The 16,916-nt window shown below is 52.8% G+C and overlaps 2 protein-coding genes across 3 annotated transcripts; one reads left to right on the plus strand and one right to left on the minus strand.

The window, feature by feature from the left end:
- Positions 1-819: 819 nt before the first annotated feature.
- PAFAH1B3 (platelet activating factor acetylhydrolase 1b catalytic subunit 3) lies at positions 820-6,083 on the minus strand. The gene is made up of 5 exons (XM_054463397.2): positions 5,996-6,083; positions 5,708-5,797; positions 3,948-4,064; positions 3,747-3,869; positions 820-1,150 (listed from the first exon to the last, which is right to left on the minus strand). Exons 1-5 carry the CDS (start codon positions 6,071-6,073, stop codon positions 863-865), a joined length of 696 nt encoding a protein of 231 aa, XP_054319372.1. The 5' UTR covers positions 6,074-6,083; the 3' UTR covers positions 820-862.
- Positions 6,082-14,562, plus strand: PRR19 (proline rich 19). 2 transcript variants are annotated; one of them, XM_054463371.2, is made up of 4 exons: positions 6,082-6,267; positions 10,622-10,806; positions 13,330-13,936; positions 14,022-14,562. In XM_054463371.2, exons 2-4 carry the CDS (start codon positions 10,657-10,659, stop codon positions 14,489-14,491), a joined length of 1,227 nt encoding a protein of 408 aa, XP_054319346.1. In that variant the 5' UTR covers positions 6,082-6,267; positions 10,622-10,656; the 3' UTR covers positions 14,492-14,562. The 2 variants fall into 2 exon arrangements, with proteins under 2 accessions (XP_054319346.1, XP_063514992.1); XM_063658922.1 differs by lacking the exon at positions 6,082-6,267 and adding an exon at positions 9,065-9,130.
- Positions 14,563-16,916: the final 2,354 nt, after the last annotated feature.

The following is a 16,916-nucleotide window of genomic DNA, read 5'->3' on the forward strand; positions in this document are numbered from 1 at the left end:
CCCTGCTGCCCCCATGTGGCCTGGGCCCGCACTGCAACTGGGCTTGAAGGAACGTCCGCTGGGTGACACCCCTCCCGCTCAGCATGTGGACACAGTGCCCACCTGAGGTGACAAGATACCTACACCCTGTGTGGAGGGATGACAACTAGGAGTGGGAGGGTCAGGACGCCTCCACAGAAGAGGCACCTAAGCTAGAGATGGAGCACCAGGAATTTCCAGCCAGGGCAACAGCATATGCACTGGGTCACTGTTCCCAGAATTCTTGCTTGACCTTGGTCCTGTAGGATAGTGCTGGCAAGCTGGTCTTAACTAGTGTTTACTAATTGGTAACGCCTGCCTGAAGCACACTATTGTGATAGTGGAAATTAACCTAACCACAAGAATCACAGTGCCTTAATGGATCAGTGATACCTGCCCTGGGCAGAAATAGAACCATGGCCAGGCATGGTGGCTCATGTCTGTAATGCCAGCACCCTGGGAGGCTGAGGCAGGTGGATTGCTTGAGCTCAGGAGTCAGACCAGCCTGGGCAATACGGCAAAACCACTTCTCTACAAAAAATACAATAAGCTGGACGTAGTGGCACATGCTTGTAGTCCCAGCTATTCAGGAGGCTGAGGTGGGTGGATCACTTGAGCCTGGGAGGTTGAAGTTGCAGTGGGCTGTGGTCTCACCGCTGTACCCTAGCCTGGGTGACGGAGAGAGACCCTGTCTCACACAAAAAACACCTTGCAGAACTGCAGGGTCACAGATCAGGATAAGGACTAGTGGCGGTACCCAGATACCCAGACAGGTTCGACCATAAAGCAGGAAACAGCACACTGAGGAAGGAGAGTTTAATGTTGTGGGAAGGCAGCAGGATGCTTAGGGTGCGGGATCCAGCAGGGGAGCACCTTGACCCTGGTCTTGGGCCAGCAGACGCAGAAGCAGGGAGTGCAGAGCCCGGCAAACAGGTGTGTAGCCCAGGCGGCTCAGATGCAGGTAATCATACATGTCATGGTGGCTGATGGTGCCATCTGAGTGCACAAAGCCAGGGTCGGCATCTAGGAAGTGGGCTCGAGGGTGGCCAGCCAGTGCCGCCCGTACCAGCTCGTTCACCCGTTGGTTCTTCTCCCGAAGTGGGTTGGGATGTTGGCCTCGCGGAAGCAGGCCCTGAGCAGGAACACAAGGCGTAGTAAGGAAACAAGGATTTGAGTATCTCGTTCTCTGTGCCAACCTGTCCTCCACCCACCACCATGAAGTTTCCAGCTGCAGAAAACACTAGGGATGGGCAAGTGGGGAGGATGGGAGGGTAGTTCCTAAATATCACATCCTAGCCCTCATTTAGCAAGAGACTTCTGAGTTTTAGCCTCTTTTCTTTTCTTTTTTTTTTTTTTGAGACAGAGTCTTGCTCTGTCGCCCAGACTGGAGTGCAGTGGTGCGATCTCGACTCACTGCAAGCTCCGCCTCCCGGGTTCACGCCATTTTCCTGCCTCAGCCTCCCAAGTAGCTGGGACTACAGGCACCCACCACCATGCCCAGCTAATTTTTTGTATTTTTATTAGAGACGGGGTTTCACCGTGTTAGCCAGGATGGTCTCGATCTCCTGACTTCGTGATCCGCCCGCCTCGGCCTCCCAAAGTGCTGGGATTACAGGCGTGAGCCACTGCGCCCGGCCTAGCCTCTTTCCAAGTATCACTTAGAAAAATGTTGACATTGGCCAGGTTCAGTGGCTCACGCCTGTAATCCCAGCACTTTGGGAGGCTGAGGCAGGTGGATCACCAGGTCAGGAGATCGAGACCAACCTGGGCAACATGGTGAAACCCCATCTCTAACAAAAATACACAAAAATTAGCGGGACATGATGGCGTGTGCCTGTAGTCCCAGCTACTTGGGAGGCTGACGTGGGAGAATCACTTGAGCCCTGGAAGCAGAGGTTGCAGTGAGCTGAGATCATGCCACCGCACTCCAGCCTGGGCAACAGAGCCAGATCCTGTCTCAAAAAATAAATAGGCCAAGAGCAGTTGCTCACGCCTGTAATCCCAGCACTTTGGGAGGCTGAGATGGGTGGATCACTTGAGGTCAGGAGTTTGAGACCAGCCTGGCCAACATGGTGAAACGCCATCTCTACTAAAAATACAAAAATTAGCCAGGCGTGGTGGCACGCGCCTGCAGTCTCAGCTACTGTGGAGGCTGAGGCAGGAGAATCGCTTGAACCCAGGAGGAGGAGGTTGCAGTGAGCCCAGATTGCGTCACTGCACTCTGGCCTGGGCAACAGAGCAAGACTCTGTCCCAAAAAAAAATAAATCAATAAAAGATACCAACATCATGGCTCATGCCAAGGGATCAATCCCCTTTCAGAAGAGGAAATGTCCTAGCTACCTACAAGTGATGGAGCCTAGATTTGCCCCAGGAATGCCTGACAACTTTTGGCCTATTCAAGGTTTTTTGAGGGTTTTTCTTTTGTTTTCTGGTGAGACAGGGTCTCTGTCATCCAGGCTGGAGTGCGGTAGCATTATCACAGCTCACTGTTACCTTGAATTCCTGGGCTCAAGTGATCCTTTCCCTTTAGCCTCCCAAGTAGCTGGGGTTACAGGTTTTGTGCACCATCATACCCAGCTAATTTTTTTTTTTTGAGATGGAGTCTCGCTCTGTTGCCCAGGCTGGAGTGCAGTGGCGCAATCTCGGCTCACTGCAAGCTCCGCCTCCCGGGTTCATGCCATTCTCCTGCCTCAGCCTCCCGAGTAGCTGGGACTACAGACGCCTGCCACCACACCCGGCTAATTTTTTGTATTTTTAGTAGAAATGGGGTTTCACCTTGTTAGCCAGGATGGTCTCGATCTCCTGACCTCATGATCCGCTCTCTTCGGCCTCCCAAAGTGCTGGGATTACAGGTTTACAGGCGTGAGCCACCGCACCCGGCTTTTTTTTTTTTTTTTTGAGACAGAGTTTCGCTCTTGTTGCCCAGGCTGGAGTGCAATGGTGCAATCTTGGCTCACTCCAACCTCCACCTCCTGGGTTCAAGCGATTCTCCTGCCTTAGCCTCCCAAGTAGCTGGGATTACAAGCATGTGCCACCACGCCCAGCTAATTTTGTATTTTTAGTAGAGATGGGGTTTCTCCATGTGTGGTCAGGCTGGTCTTGAACTCCCGACCTCAGGTGATCTACTTGCCTCGGCCTCCCAAAGTGCTGGGATCACAGGCATGAACTGCGCCCAGCCCATGCCCAACTAATTTTTTTTTTTTTGAGATGGAGTCTCGCTCTGTCGCCCAGGCTGGAGTGCAGTGGCACAGTATCAGCTCACTGCAAGCTCCGCCTCCCGGGTTCATGCCATTCTCCTGCCTCAGCCTCCCGAGTAGCTGGGACTACAGGCGCCCGCCACCGTGCCTGGCTAATTTTTTGTATTTTTAGTAGAGACGGGGTTTCACCATGTTAGCCAGGATGGTCTCGATCTCCTGACCTGGTGATCCACCTGCCTCAGCCTCCCAAAGTGCTGGGATTACAGGCGTGAGCCACCGTGCCTGGCCCGTTTTTTAGTTTTTCAATACCCCCAAAGTCTCAAGCCATCCCTGGGCAAAATAGGCTAATTGGTCTCTGAGCACATTCTCAACCACAGCCACTCTGAAGGGTATAGCAAGCTCCAACGCGAGATTCTGCCTGAAAGCCACTGCTCTATGTCAAGCTGCCTAGAACCGTGCCAACTGTGGCTATATCTGAGGGGGTCCCAGACCACTGCCATTTTTCCTTTCCCACCCTCCCAGCCTCTCACCAGCACCACAACCCGGGCCTGGGGCTGTCGCTCATTCACCAGTTGCACAATGGCCTTGATGCCACCAGTCACCTGCTCTGCTGTGTGTCCGTGGTTGTTGGTGCCCACCCAGACCACCACAATCTGTGGAAAAAGAGACATGAAACAGCAGTGAGGGGGCAGCCAAAAGATATTTTAGAGCCCCACCCAAGCCCCGCTCACCTTGGGCCGGATGTGTTCCAGCTCCCCATTCTCCAGCCGCCACAGTACGTGCTGTGTGCCGTCACCACCAATGCCAAAGTTAAGTGCATGCAGAGGAGAGAAGAGCTCCCGCCAGATCTGTGGGCAAGAAGTGGTATGGGCACAAGGGCACTGTCCGCATGGACCATCCCCCTCTGTCCAGGTGTTAACCAGATGCCATTATGGAAGAACCTTACTTCATGGAAGCAGTCTTAAAATTTCACCTGGAGCAAACTCCAGCATGGCTGAACCTTACTTTATAGAAATCTATTAGAATCTCTCACTTATTTTATTTTATTTTATATTTTTGAGACAGAGTTATTTTATTTTTGAGACAGAGTCTCACTCTGTCACCCAGGCTGGAGTGCAGTGGCACTATCTCGGCTCACTGCAACCTCCGCCTCCCTAGTTCAAGTGATTCTCATGTCTCAGCCTCCCGAGTAGCTGGGACTACAGGTGTACGCCACCATGTCCAGCTAATTTTTTGTATTTTTAGTAGAGATGGGGTTTCACCATGTGGGCCAGGCTGGTCTCGAGCTCCTGACCTCAGGTGATCCACCCGCCTCGGCCTCCCAAAGTGTTGGGATTACAGGCATGAGCCCACAGTGCCCGGCCTATTTATTTTTTGAGACGGAGTTCCGCTCTTGTTGCCCAGGCTGGAGTGCAGTAGTGCAATCTCGGCTCATTGCAATCTCTGCTTCCCAGGTTCTGGTGATTCTCCTGCCTCAGCCTCCCAAGTAGCTGGGACTATAGGCATGTGCCACCATGCCCAGCTAATTTTTGTATTTTTAGTAGAGACAGGGTTTCACCATGTTGGCCAGGCTGGTCTCGAACTCCTGACCTCAGGTCATCCGGCTGCCTAGGCCTCCCAAAGTGCTGGGATTACAGGCGTAAGCCACCACACCCTGTTTAGAGTCTCTCACTTTAAACCAAGCCCCAGGCTCTGTGGCTCATGCTGAGGTGGGAGGACTGCTTGAGCCCAGGAGTTCAAGACCAACCTGCGCAACAGGGCAAAACCCCATCTCTACAAAAATTACAAAAATTAGCCAGGTGCATGGTGATGTGCACCTGTAGTCCCAGCTACTCGGGAGGCTGAGGTGGGAGGATCGCTTGAGCCCAGGAGGCAGAGGTTGCAGTGAACAGAGATCATACCACTGCACGCCAGCCTGGGTGACAGAGCAAGACCCTGTCTCAAAAACCAACCAACCAACCAACCAACAAAACAAACCAAGCCCCATAGAAGCAAGACTCACTTTATGAAAATCCAGTCTGCTTGAGCCATGCATTGAACCAATGGCATTACAGTTGAAACTTATTTTGATGAAACCCATTACAGTTGGACATGCTTCGTGGAAAGATATTATTATGATTGAGTCCTCTTTGTGGAGTGCCATTAGAGTTGACCTTCACTTCCTGTAAAGTGACTATAGCTTTGTGTAAATCCAACAGGGCTGTGCACTACTTAAAGCAAACAAGAAAGAGCCTCACTTTAGGCAAGCCTATGGCAGTAAAGCCTCATTTTAGGTCTTAGCACATTATACACAAATCCAATCTGATAAAACCAAGGCATACATTTCTTTCTCAATAGAATGTTGCACCTTACACCAAGATTCTCAGAGCCTCGGGCTGCCTCAGGCCAATCTGGGTACTCCCATAATACCCCACCTGGCCTGGGTTCTGGTCCAGATGTGTCAGCATGGGCACAGGGCTGGATGGGGCAGGGGGAGAGGGACTGCCCTCACCTCGCACTGGTGCATGAGCTGGACCAAGGAGTCCCCGATGAAGACGACTTCGGGTTCCTTATCTTTGCTGTCAGCCACGAACCGATGGTGCTGCGGGAGCGCGCGAGAGGGAGTCAATGGCACGCACGCTCCAGGGCCCGCCCCGCCCTGCTCCCTTAGGCAGCACCTCCTCAACTGCCCTCAGTTTCCCAATCAGGTAGTGAGAGTGGCAAGAACCAGCCGTTCTCCTGAGCCACCCCCCGCCCCCCGCACCCCGGACTCCTCAATATCCCAGGTGGGAACGCTCACCAGGGACATCCAGCGCCCATCGCCCTGTACGTCCTGCACCGGCGTGGGCTTGCTGGCTGGGTTCTCCTCTCCACTCATCTTGGCGCCGCAGCTCCTGCAGGATGAGCGAGTCGGGTCGGCCCGGGAGTGTTCCGGACCGAGCTGGCTCCGCCACGCCCACTCCTACCCCTAGCGGCAACAAAGGACCGTCCCAACGCTAGCACACCCGCGGAGGACGAAGGCCGATACAGGGCGCCGCCTCCTCTCCAGGGACGGAAACCTTCACTTAGGAGGTAGGTGGAATCAGGAACCTTCGCTTCCCCCACGACGGCCGCACAGTGGGCTCGCCCGGCGCTTCCCGCTCGGGCAGCTGACTCGCAGGCCGCGCACCCGGCACGGGGTGGGGGGAGGGAGAGGCGAGACCATCCGGCTCCCGAGACGGGGAGGAGGGAGAAACCACCCACCGGTCACGGGGAGGGGCGAACTACCTGAAGAGTCGAGAGTGGGCGGGGAAAATCTAGCCCGCTGTCTAGCAAATGGGAAGAAACCATTTGCTGTACAGAGTGAAATGTGCGGAAGGGACCACCTACTGTTGCGGGTGGGTGGGGGTGACCCATTCACGTGGTGGGGGGAGGGGAGCGAGTGGACGAGTCCATTCTTATATTCCCTTGAAGGGGTGGCTCGAATGCACCTGGCTGGGGGGGACGCTCCCATTTTCTACTGATGCGGGGGACAGAAAAGGAAGATGACAAAATGTAAAAATTCGAGGCTCCCTTCTAAGGAGCCACTCTAAGGCCGCGCCAGGGCTTTAGTGAGCCTATCTGCTCGTGGGCTTCCCCTACTCAAAACACCGTGTGTGTGTGTGTGTGTGTGTGTGTGTGTGTGTGTGTGTGTTGAAATCTAAAGTACATATCTTTGCATTCAAGACATCACAGGACCCCTACTCAAAACACCGTGTGTGTGTGCGCGCGCGTGGCATAACATATAAACTACATATCTTTGCATTCAAAACGCTATAGGACCTGCGTGGAGGGTAGAAGAAGGTGCAGAAAGAGAAAGGAAATTAGAGACGCCTCCAGGGCTCAGGTCCAGTCTGGCGTCCCTCCGGCAGATCATCTTGCAGATCTGCAGCCTCTACACCCTCTCTAAACCCACAGGCCAACTGGGTGTGTCTGAGCTCTGAAACGTACATCCACAGCCAAGGCCACCTAGGGTCGCGCCTCTCCCCCAACGCTGCCCCAAATTAATCTCAGACCTCAGTGTCTTCTCAGATCTCCCTCTCTGGGACCAGGTGGGGGGCTCACTCCCCGCTAAACGTCCTGATCATGTTCTTGTAGCCCCACTCCAGGTGGGACCTTCCCATGTATTCATTCCTTCGAGGTGGATTGATACTGAGACAGAGATGAGTGTTATTCATTGTGTTTATGTTCTTTTTCAATCCACTTCCCTGGAACGGGGCCAGGCACACAGTAGTTATTCCACAAGTGCTTGCTGAATGAGTAGTAAATGAGTGGGTCAGCTCCTGACCTTGTTCCAATGTGTTTAGGGAGACAGATCCAGACACAGAGGTGTAGGGGTATCAAAGTTGTGTTTGAGGGAGAGACAGGGACCTCTGGGGAGGAAGAGGAGAAGGACTCTGAGGACTATGGGTTTCCTAGGAGTAGTATCTCAGCTGGGTCTGAAAGATAATGAAGAATGGGCAAGCAGAAAGAAAAGATACAGGTAATCACTTTCTTATTAGGCATGGGGAATATCGTGGAATAGCTTGATTTTAAAGTCTGAGGGAGGCCAGCGTGGAGGCTCATGCCTGTAATCCCAGCACTTTGGGAGGCTGACATGGTCGGATCACTTGAGGTCAACCAGCCTGGCCAACATGGCAAAACCCCGTGTCTACTAAATATACAAAAAAAAAAAAAAAAATAGCTAGGCATGGTGGCTCACGCCTGTAGTCCCAGCTACTTGGGAGGCTGAGGCGGGAGAATTGCTTGAGTCTGGGATGCAGAGGTTGCAGTGAGCTGAGATCGCGCCACTGCAGCCCAGCCTGGGCGACAGTGGCCGAGCTTGGGTGACACAGCGAGACTCTGTCTTAATTACAAAAATAAACAAACAAATAAAGTGTGAGGGAGCCAGGTGCAGTGATGCATGCTTGTAGTCCCAGCTACTGGGGAGGCTGAGGTGCGAGGATCGCTTGAGCCCAGAAGTTTGAGACCAGCCCGGGTAACATAGTGAGACCCTGTCTAAAAAAAAAAAAAAAAAAAAAAAGGGCTGGGCGCGGTGGCTCACGCCTGTAATCCCAGCACTTTGGGAGGCCAAGGTGGGCAGATCACGAGGTCAGGAGATTGAGACCATCCTGGCTAACACGGTGAAACCCCGTCTCTACTAAAAATACAAAAAATTAGCTGGGCGTGGTGGCGGGTGCCTGTAGTCCCAGCTACTCGGGAGGCTGAGGCAGGAGAATAGCGTGAACCCGGGAGGCGGAGCTTGCAGTGAGCTGAGATGGCACCACCGCACTTCAGCCTGGGAGACAGAGCGAGACGCCTTCTCAAAAAAAAAAAAAAAAAAAAGGCAAGTGCCTGTAGTCCCAGTTAGTTGGGAGGCTGAGGCAGGAGGATTGCTTGAGCCTGGGAGATGAGGCGGCAGTGGGCCATGATTGTGTCATTGCACTCCAGGATGGATGACAGAGTGAGTCCCTGTCTCCAAAAAAGAAGTCATAATCAGCTAGGCATGGTAGCTCACTCCTGTAATCCCAGCACTTTGGGAGGCTGAGGTAGGTGGCTCACTTGGCATCAGGAGTTCAAGACCAGTCTGACCAACATAGCAAAGCCCCATCTCTATTAAAAAATACAAAGATTAGCTGGGCAAGGTGGTCTGCGCCTGTAGTCCCAGCTACCTGGGAGGCTGAGGCAGGAGAATCGCTTGAACCCGGGAGGTGGAGGTTGCAGTGAGTCCAGATTGTGCCACTGCACTCCAGCCTCGGTGACAGATTGAAATTCCATCTCAGAAAGGAAGGAAAAGAAAAGAAAAAAGTCATTATTATGCCTTCAAGTCAGTGATATAATAAGAGAGAATTTTTTTTTTTTTTATAGAGTCTCGCTCTGTTGCCTAGGCTGGACTGCAATGGCACGATCTCGGCTCACTGCAACCTCTGCCTCCCAGGTTCAAGCGATTCTCCTGCCTCAGCCTCCTGAGTAGCTGGGACTACAGGCATGTGCCACCACGCCCGGCTAATTTTTTATATTTTTAATAGAGAAGAGGTTTCACTGTGTTAGCCAGGATGGTCTCGATCTCCTGACCTCATGATCTACCTGCCTTGGCCTCCCAAAGTGCTGGGATTACAGGCGTGAGCCACCATACCCAACTGAGAAAAAAATTTTTTAAAATAAAGTCTGAGGGGATAAGTTGGAGCAGTTCCTGAAGCAAAGCTTAGTGAGAAACAGAGCTTCCAGGCATTCTTCATTCACCAGGCCCATTTCAAGTTAGACATATTGGTCTAGTTTATCCTTCTAGCAACCAAATGAGGAAGGTAGTTTTATTACCAACCCAATTTTACAGGTCAGAAAACTAAGTCTGACCAGTTACAAACGTTTCCAAGGTCACACAGTCCAGTTGTGCCATTTTGGGCATTTAAACCAAGCCTAGCTATGAATCACAACACTACAGTAACTTTTTTTTGAGATGGAGTCTTACTCTGTCACCTAGGCTGGAATGCAGTGGTGTGATCTCTGCTCACTGCATCCTCCACTTCCCAGGTTCAAGCAATTCTCCTGCCCCAGCCTGCTGAGTCGCTGGATATACAGTCATGAGCCAATGCGCCTGGCCTAATTTTTTTTCTTTTACAGGGTCTTGCCCTCTCCCTCAGGTGGGCGTGATCATGGCTCACTGCTGCCTCCACCTCCTAGGCTTAAGCGATCCTCCTGCATCAGCCTTCCAAGTAGCTGGGCCCACAGGCAAGAGCCACTGCGCCCAGCTTATTTATTTATTTATTTATTTAGAGACGGAGTCTCGCTCTGTCGCCCAGGCTGAAGTGCATCTCGGCTCACTGCAAGCTCCGCCTCCCGGGTAGTTGGGACTACAGGCACCTGCCACCACGCCCAGCTAATTTTTTGTATTTTTAGTAGAGAAGGAGTTTCACCGTGTTAGCCAGGATGGTCTCGATCTCCTGACCTCGTGATCCGCCCACCTCGGCCTCCCAAAGTGCTGGGATTACAGGCATGAGCCACCACGCCCAAAGCTAATTTATTTTTTGTAGTCAGGGTCTCCCTATGTTGTCCAGGGTGGTCTTGAACTCTTGGGCTCAAGCCAGCCTCCTGCCTCTGCCTTCCAAAATGCTGGGATTACAGACGTGAGCCACCACGCCCAGCCAACTATAAAGGTTTTCTAGGGATTATGTCTGTGGCTGCTTCGGGGACAGCTGTGCATGGGGGCTACCATAACCCTTCTTCCCCTTGGCACGCCTGGTCTCAACTGGCCCTCGAAAGACTGCCGATAGCTATCTGAACCAATCAGCATTCAGGAAGGGGGCGGACCTAGTGAACCTCACAGCCAATTGGTGGATGGGAGGTGCTAAGACCAAGAAAGGGAGATTTCTGAAATTGAGGCTGGGAGGGGAGGGGCTATAACCGGCGTTTCCCTGGCACGCGGCTCTAGGTTTCCGTCCTCTCAGAGCCACGAAGCCAAAGGGCATGGAAAGGGCACGCGCATGCGTGTGGGGGCGCCCGAGGCCCGGAACAGCGCCAGGTGACTTCGAGAGCTGGGGTCAACCCGGAAAAGAAGCCATTGCGCCCCACAGCTACGTGAAGTGGGAAGGGCCTGGGTTCGTTGGGGCGAGAGAGGTACCCTTCCCCCACCCTGCTTCTACCAACCGTACCCCACTCCCTTCACTCTGCCCACCCTGCCCTACCACGGCTGGCCACCATGCTTCCTCTCCTACCCTAGCCCCTTTCTTTGTGATCAGGCCCTGTCCCTGATCGCGCCTCTCTCTCCCTTTCTGTTCTCTCGAGGTTTTCTCAGGCTTTCCAGGCTTCTCTTGCTGCTCTCCCTCTCCTGCTTCTCTTTCTCTACCATCTCTTTCCACTTTCTGCATTCCCCTGTACCTCGTCTACCCCGGATTTCTCCGTCCAGAATCACTTTCTGGTCCCCCAAATCCCTCCAATCTCATGACCCCTTCACCACCCTCCATCTCTCTTTTTTTTTTTGTTGAGACAGAGTCTCGTTGTGTCCCCCAGGCTGGAGTGCAGTGGCGCGATCTCGGCTCACTGCAACCTCCGCCTCCCGATTTCAAGCGATTCTCCTGCCTCAGCCTCCTGAGTAGGTGAGATTACAGGCATTCACCACCACGCCGGCCAATTTTTGTATTTTTAGTAGAGGCGAGGTTTCACATGTTGCCCAGGCTGGTCTCAAACTCCTGAGCTCAAATGATCCACCCACCTCGGCCTCCCAAAGTGCTGGGACTGCAGGCGTGAGCCACTGCGCCTGGCCCCCACCCTCCATCTTTTTTTTTTTTTTTTGAGACGGAGTCTTGCTCGGTCGCCCAGGCTGGAGTGCAGTGGTGCGATCTCGGCTCACTGCAAGCTCCGCCTCCTGGGTTCACGCCATTCTCCTGTCTCAGCCTCCCGAGTAGCTGGGACTACAGGCGCCCGCCACCACGCCCGGCTAATTTTTTGTATTTTTAGTAGAGACGGGGTTTCACCGTGTTAGCCAGGATGGTCTCGATCTCCTGACCTGGTGATCCGCCCGCTTCGGCCTCCCAAAGTGCTGGGATTACAGGCGTGAGCCGCCGCACCCGGCTCACCCTCCATCTTTTAACTGTTTCCCCATGTCCCTTTTCCTAATAGCCTTTCTCTATTTCCTGGCTTATCTTCCCATTAGCTGTGACTCCTTCGACTTCATCTTACTCCTGTTGATTCCTTATCTGACCAAACCTTTTCCAATCTCTCTCTGCTCACTTATTTTCTCTCATCTTTTCTCTCTCTTTTAAGAGACAAGGTCTCACTCTCTTGCCCAGGCTGGGGCACAGTGAGGCAATCATAGCTCAGAGTAACCTCCAACTCCTGGGCTCAAGTGATCCTCCCACCTCAGCTTCCCTAGCAGCTGGGACTACAGGTGTGGGCCACCGAATCCAGCTATTTTTTTTTTTTTTTTTTTTTTTTTTTGAGACGGAGTCTCACTCTGTCACCCAGGTTGGAGTGCAGTGGCGCAGTCTCAGCTCACTGCAACCTCCGTCTCCTGGGTTCAAGCGATTCTCCTGCCTCAGCCTCCGGAGTAGCTGGGATTACAGGCGCGCACCATCACATGCAGCTAATTTTTGTATTTTTAGTAGAGACAGGGTTTTGGCATGTTGGCCAGGCTGGTCTCGAACTCCTGGCCTCAAGTGATCTGCTCGCCTTGGCCTCCCAAAGTGCTGGGATTACAAGCATGAGCCACCACACCTGGCATCATCCAGCTAATTTTTATTTTTATTTTTTGTAGAGATGAGGGTCTCACTTTGCTGCTCAGGTTGGTCTTGAATTCCTAGCCTCAAGCGATACTCCCGCCTCAGCCTCCCAAAGTGCTAGGATTACAGATTTGAGCCACCATGCCTGGCCTCACCTGGTCATTCTAAATAGTATTCCCACCTCACCCCAAAACATCTCCCTATTCACTTGTGTTTTTTTGTTTTGTTTTGCTTTATTTTTAAGATGGAGTCTCACTCTATTGCCCAGACTGAAGTGCAGTGGCACAATCCTGACTCACTGCAACTTCTGCCTTCTGGGTTCAAGCGATTCTCCTGCCTCAGCCTCCTGCCTCAGCCTCCTGCCTCAGCCTCCTGAGTAGCTGGGATTACAGGCGTGCACCACCCCGCCCAGCTAATTTTTTTTTTTTTTTTTTGAGATGGAGTCTTGCTCTGTCACCCAGGCTGGAGTGCAATGGCATGATCTCAGCTCACTGAAACTTCCGCCTCCTGGGTTCAAGTGATTCTCCTGCCTCAGCCTCCTGAGTAGCTGGAATTACAGGTTCATGCCACCATGTCTGGCTAAATTTTGTATTTTTAGTAGAGACGGGGTTTCACTATGTTGGCCAGGCTGGTCTCGAACTCCTGACCTCAGGTGATCTGCCTGCCTTGGCCTCCCAAAGTACTAGGATTATAGGTGTGAGCCACTGTGCCTGGCCAATTTTTGTATTTTCAGTAAAGACAGGGTTTTGCCATGTTGGCTAGGCTGCTCTAAAGTGACCTGGCCTAAAGTGATCGGCCTGCCTTGGCCTACCCCAGTGTTGGTATTACAGGCATAAGCCACCGCGCCCAGCCCTCCCTATTCACTTTGCTACTCCCCTTGACTTATCTGCATGCTGATGGCCACCCTATCTTTATATTCCAGGACACCATGGATACCCAGGGACCAGTCTCCCAGCCTTTTCAGCAGCCTGAGAAACCTGGTCGTGTCCGTCGTCGGAAGACTAGGCGGGAACGTAACAAGGCCCTGATGGGCAGCCGCCGGCCATTAGCCCACCACGATCCTCCTGTGGCCATTCGGGATCCACCTATAGTCCCTACTGCCTCCAAGCTCGTGGTCATAACCCAGGGCCGGCTGAGCCGGGAGCACCGGGGTCTCTTCAACCACGAGGTGAAATCCCTAGATGTTGCAAGGCTGCTTAGCAGTGGGACCCTGGTGCCAGGCAGCCCCACACTCCCTGCCAAGCCCTCCCCAAGCCCAGGCAGGGCCCAGGAACCAGCCCCACAGTCCAGGGACAAAGAGAACCAGGTGCCTGGAGGTTCGGGCCCAGGCCCACCCAGTTCCCCAGAGTTGCCTGGCGTGGGGCAGCTGCTGGCAGAGCTGCAGTGTCAGCTGAGTTTGCCACAGGCCTTCCCCCGGAGGAACCTGATTCAGGATGCCAGGGATGCCGTCGTGCACACCTTGCAGGCCTGTCATGGTTGTGTGCCTGACCTTGCCTTGGTGCTTCGGGGCTCCCAGCCACCCTTGCCAGGTGAGCCTCCCTCCTGCCCCTGTACTCCCCTTTCCTTTGTCGGCTCTAGCTCAGCTGGCCTCTATGCTTCTTTCCTCTGTGCCAGGGGCCAAGCCTGGAGTCTCTGAGAGAAAGATGACACCCTTCTGGATTAATAGCCCTGATCAAGTCCCAGAGCAGGAGAGGCAAAGGAAGCAACAAGGGACAAAGGAGTTCACCTTCCCCATGCCCTACACCTCCAACATGCCCACCGCGCACAGGGGGAGTCTGGCACCACCAAGAGGTCCCTGGCCACCACACTTTCCCTCACTGTCTTCGCCATCTGGAACAGCCTGGGGTCCCCCAACAGCGTTTGACTTGTTAAAAAGCATCTGGCTGGTAGCCACGCCACCCCCTCCTCGGCCCTGGGGGGTTGGCCTTCCTCAGCCCCTGCCTCAGTCTTCATCACCCCTGTTGCCCCGAACCTCTGTCCTGGACTGGAGCCCCAGCCCCCCTTCCCCACTGCCCAGCCTCTCCTGGGTAGTGGCCCAGAGCAGTCCAGAAGCCTGGTCTTTTCCACCCATGAGACTGTACTGAGGAGAGGCTGAGGCTAGGGCTGGAGACAGATATCTTGTACTCCCAGTGACCTCAATAAAGTACTTTTCATGGTCCTCTTGATTTTCAGTGAGTTGCTGACTTAGAAGAGCAGCTTTTCTTAGCTCTGAGTTCTAGGTCCAAGATGGAGGGGAAGGTACTGTTGCTTGTTACCTTCATAGGGCCTGAGGAGTCAGCATGGTGGGGAAAATTGGGACTTCAGTTAGTCCAACACATATGCCCACTGTGGCTGTGTACCTGACCCTGAGCTCTGGTGATGCTGGGGCTCCAGAGTGAGTGAGACAAAGGCCTTGTCCTCATGAGGCTCCCAGTTTGGTGGTGGGCACACACAACCCCAGCTCCAGTGGTTGTGTCTAGGAGAGCAAGAGAGGTGCAGGGGCTGGGGCAGTCCAAGGAGGGAGTGATGGCTGCCCTAGTGAGGAGGGAATTCTTCATAGAAGAGCTGTGTTTTTCTCTTTCTTTCTTTCTTTCTTTCTTTCTTTCTTTCTTCTTTCTTTCTTTCCTCCTTTCCTTCTTTCCTTCTTTCTTTCTTTCTTTTTTTGGAGACAGAGTCTTGTTTTCTTGCCCAGGCTAGAGTGCAATGGCACAATCTTGGCTCACTGCAACCTCCGCCACCCAGGTTCAAGCGATTCTCCTGCCTCAGCCTCCCAGGGAGCTGAGATTACAGGTGTGCGCCACCATACACAGCTAATTTTTGTATTTTAAGCAGAGATGGGGTTTCGCCATGTTGGCCAGGCTGGTCTTGAACTCCTGGTCTCAAGTGATCCTCCTGCCTTGGCCTCCCAAAGAGCTGCAATTACAGGCATGAGCCACCGTGCCCTGCCAACCCTGTATTTTTCAAGGTTGGTGAAAACTTGGTACTTGAGGAAAAGAACATTTCAGGCAAGGGGAACAGCATATGCAAGTCCTGGAGGAGGCTGCATAGCAGATACAGGGCCATTTTCACTCAGCAAATCCCTAGGCCACGCTGGGACCTAGAGTAAGCCACATCTGGGCCTGCCCTTGAGGCCTCCTGGTCTGTGAACACAGGGAACAGTGTATGTGCAGGCTCAGGGCAGGAGTGACAGATCAGGGCTGAATCTGGCCCACAGGCTTTTTTTAATTTCACCCACGATATGTTTTAAATGTTGGAATCAATTGCCTACTGTTACAAACCAGGCAGTTTGCTTTTTTTTTTTTTTTTTTAAATTGCATTTCTGGCTTCTTTCAGAAAGAAAGAAAAAATAAAAAAGGATCTGGCAGCAGAACTACAATCCTTCCTGGCAACAACTGGCCAAGTAGCAGAGGCCCCCTCTTTGTGGGATCCACGCTTTCCATTAAAAATGTTTCACTTATATTTCCAGCTTGGCCCCTTGGCTTAGAAAATTTGTAAAAAATGGTATTTTGAGCAGCCCCCAGTTTTCTGCAGTGGAGAAGGATGAAGCTAGAAATGTTTGTTGGAGTCTGATCAGGAAAATCAAGGTGAAGGGTGTGGCCTGTACTCTGAAAAGCCTTTCTAGGGCTTGCTGTTGTCCACTGGGAAACCATAGGGTTGATATCCGCATAGAGGGGACTGGGCTAGGAGATCATAGGGCTGAATGACTTGGCCCAGGTCTTATGGTGGACAAGTGACAAAGTAGGGGTCAGGCTGGGATTTGAATGAACCCAAGCAAGTTATTTCAACTTGGATCTGAAACATGCTTTTGGCTATCTCACACTACCACCTCTGTCTCTCACAGCAACCCAGCTTCACAGCGTGGTAAGCAGTGACAGGTCATGGTCAGGCAGAGGGGTACAGTGGTTATACTGAAGACTCCACCACCACCATGTGGTGTAACAAGTGGCTTGCCCTCTCTGTGCCTCCGTGGGCACTTCGCAGGGTGCATCAGATCTAGAACGCTGGCAACTCCAGGATGGACACAGCTGGGGATAGCTACAATAGAGGTGGTGATGGGCAATCAAAGACTTGTTGGCCAGGTGTGGTGGCTCACGCCTGTAATCCTAGCACTCTGGGAGGCCGAGGTGAGCAGATAACTTTAGGTTAGGAGTTCGAAACCAGCCTGGCCAACATGGTGAAACCCTGTCTCTACTAAAAATACAAAAAAATCAGCCGGGCGTGATGGTGGGCGCCTGTAATCCCCGCTACTCAGGAGGCTGAGGCAGGAGAATCGCGTGAACCTGGGAGGTGGAGGTTGCAGTGAGCCGAGGTCGCGCCACTGCACTCCAGCCTGGGTGACAGAGCAAGACTGTCTCAAAAAAAAAAAAAAAAAAAAAAATTAGTTTGGGGACTACATTGAGGGGAGGCCAGGACAGAGCATGGGTCTGGGGATCCGGAGAAGGCAGTCTGGAGGAGGAATGGCTTTGGAAGACGTGAGTTCAGTTTAGGACACAGGAAACCATAGGTATCTACGGGACTCCAGGAGGGGAG

Source organism: Pongo pygmaeus, chromosome 20, assembly GCF_028885625.2.
Source record: "Pongo pygmaeus isolate AG05252 chromosome 20, NHGRI_mPonPyg2-v2.0_pri, whole genome shotgun sequence".
NCBI lineage: Eukaryota > Metazoa > Chordata > Mammalia > Primates > Hominidae > Pongo > Pongo pygmaeus.

Excerpts from the sequence above, each read along its gene's own strand:
- PAFAH1B3 (XM_054463397.2), bottom strand. The coding sequence starts at position 6,073 with ATGAGTGGAGAGGAGAACCCAGCCAGCAAGCCCACGCCGGTGCAGGAC. Across the intron at positions 5,798-5,995 it reads ATGGGCGCTGGATGTCCCTG|CACCATCGGTTCGTGGCTGA; the intron begins GTGAGCGTTCCC and ends GCGCTCCCGCAG. Across the intron at positions 1,151-3,746 it reads AGGCCCGGGTTGTGGTGCTG|GGCCTGCTTCCGCGAGGCCA; the intron begins GTGAGAGGCTGG and ends GTTCCTGCTCAG.
- PRR19 (XM_054463371.2), top strand. The coding sequence starts at position 10,657 with ATGGAAAGGGCACGCGCATGCGTGTGGGGGCGCCCGAGGCCCGGAACA. Across the intron at positions 10,807-13,329 it reads GGTTCGTTGGGGCGAGAGAG|GACACCATGGATACCCAGGG; the intron begins GTACCCTTCCCC and ends TTTATATTCCAG. Across the intron at positions 13,937-14,021 it reads CTCCCAGCCACCCTTGCCAG|GGGCCAAGCCTGGAGTCTCT; the intron begins GTGAGCCTCCCT and ends CCTCTGTGCCAG.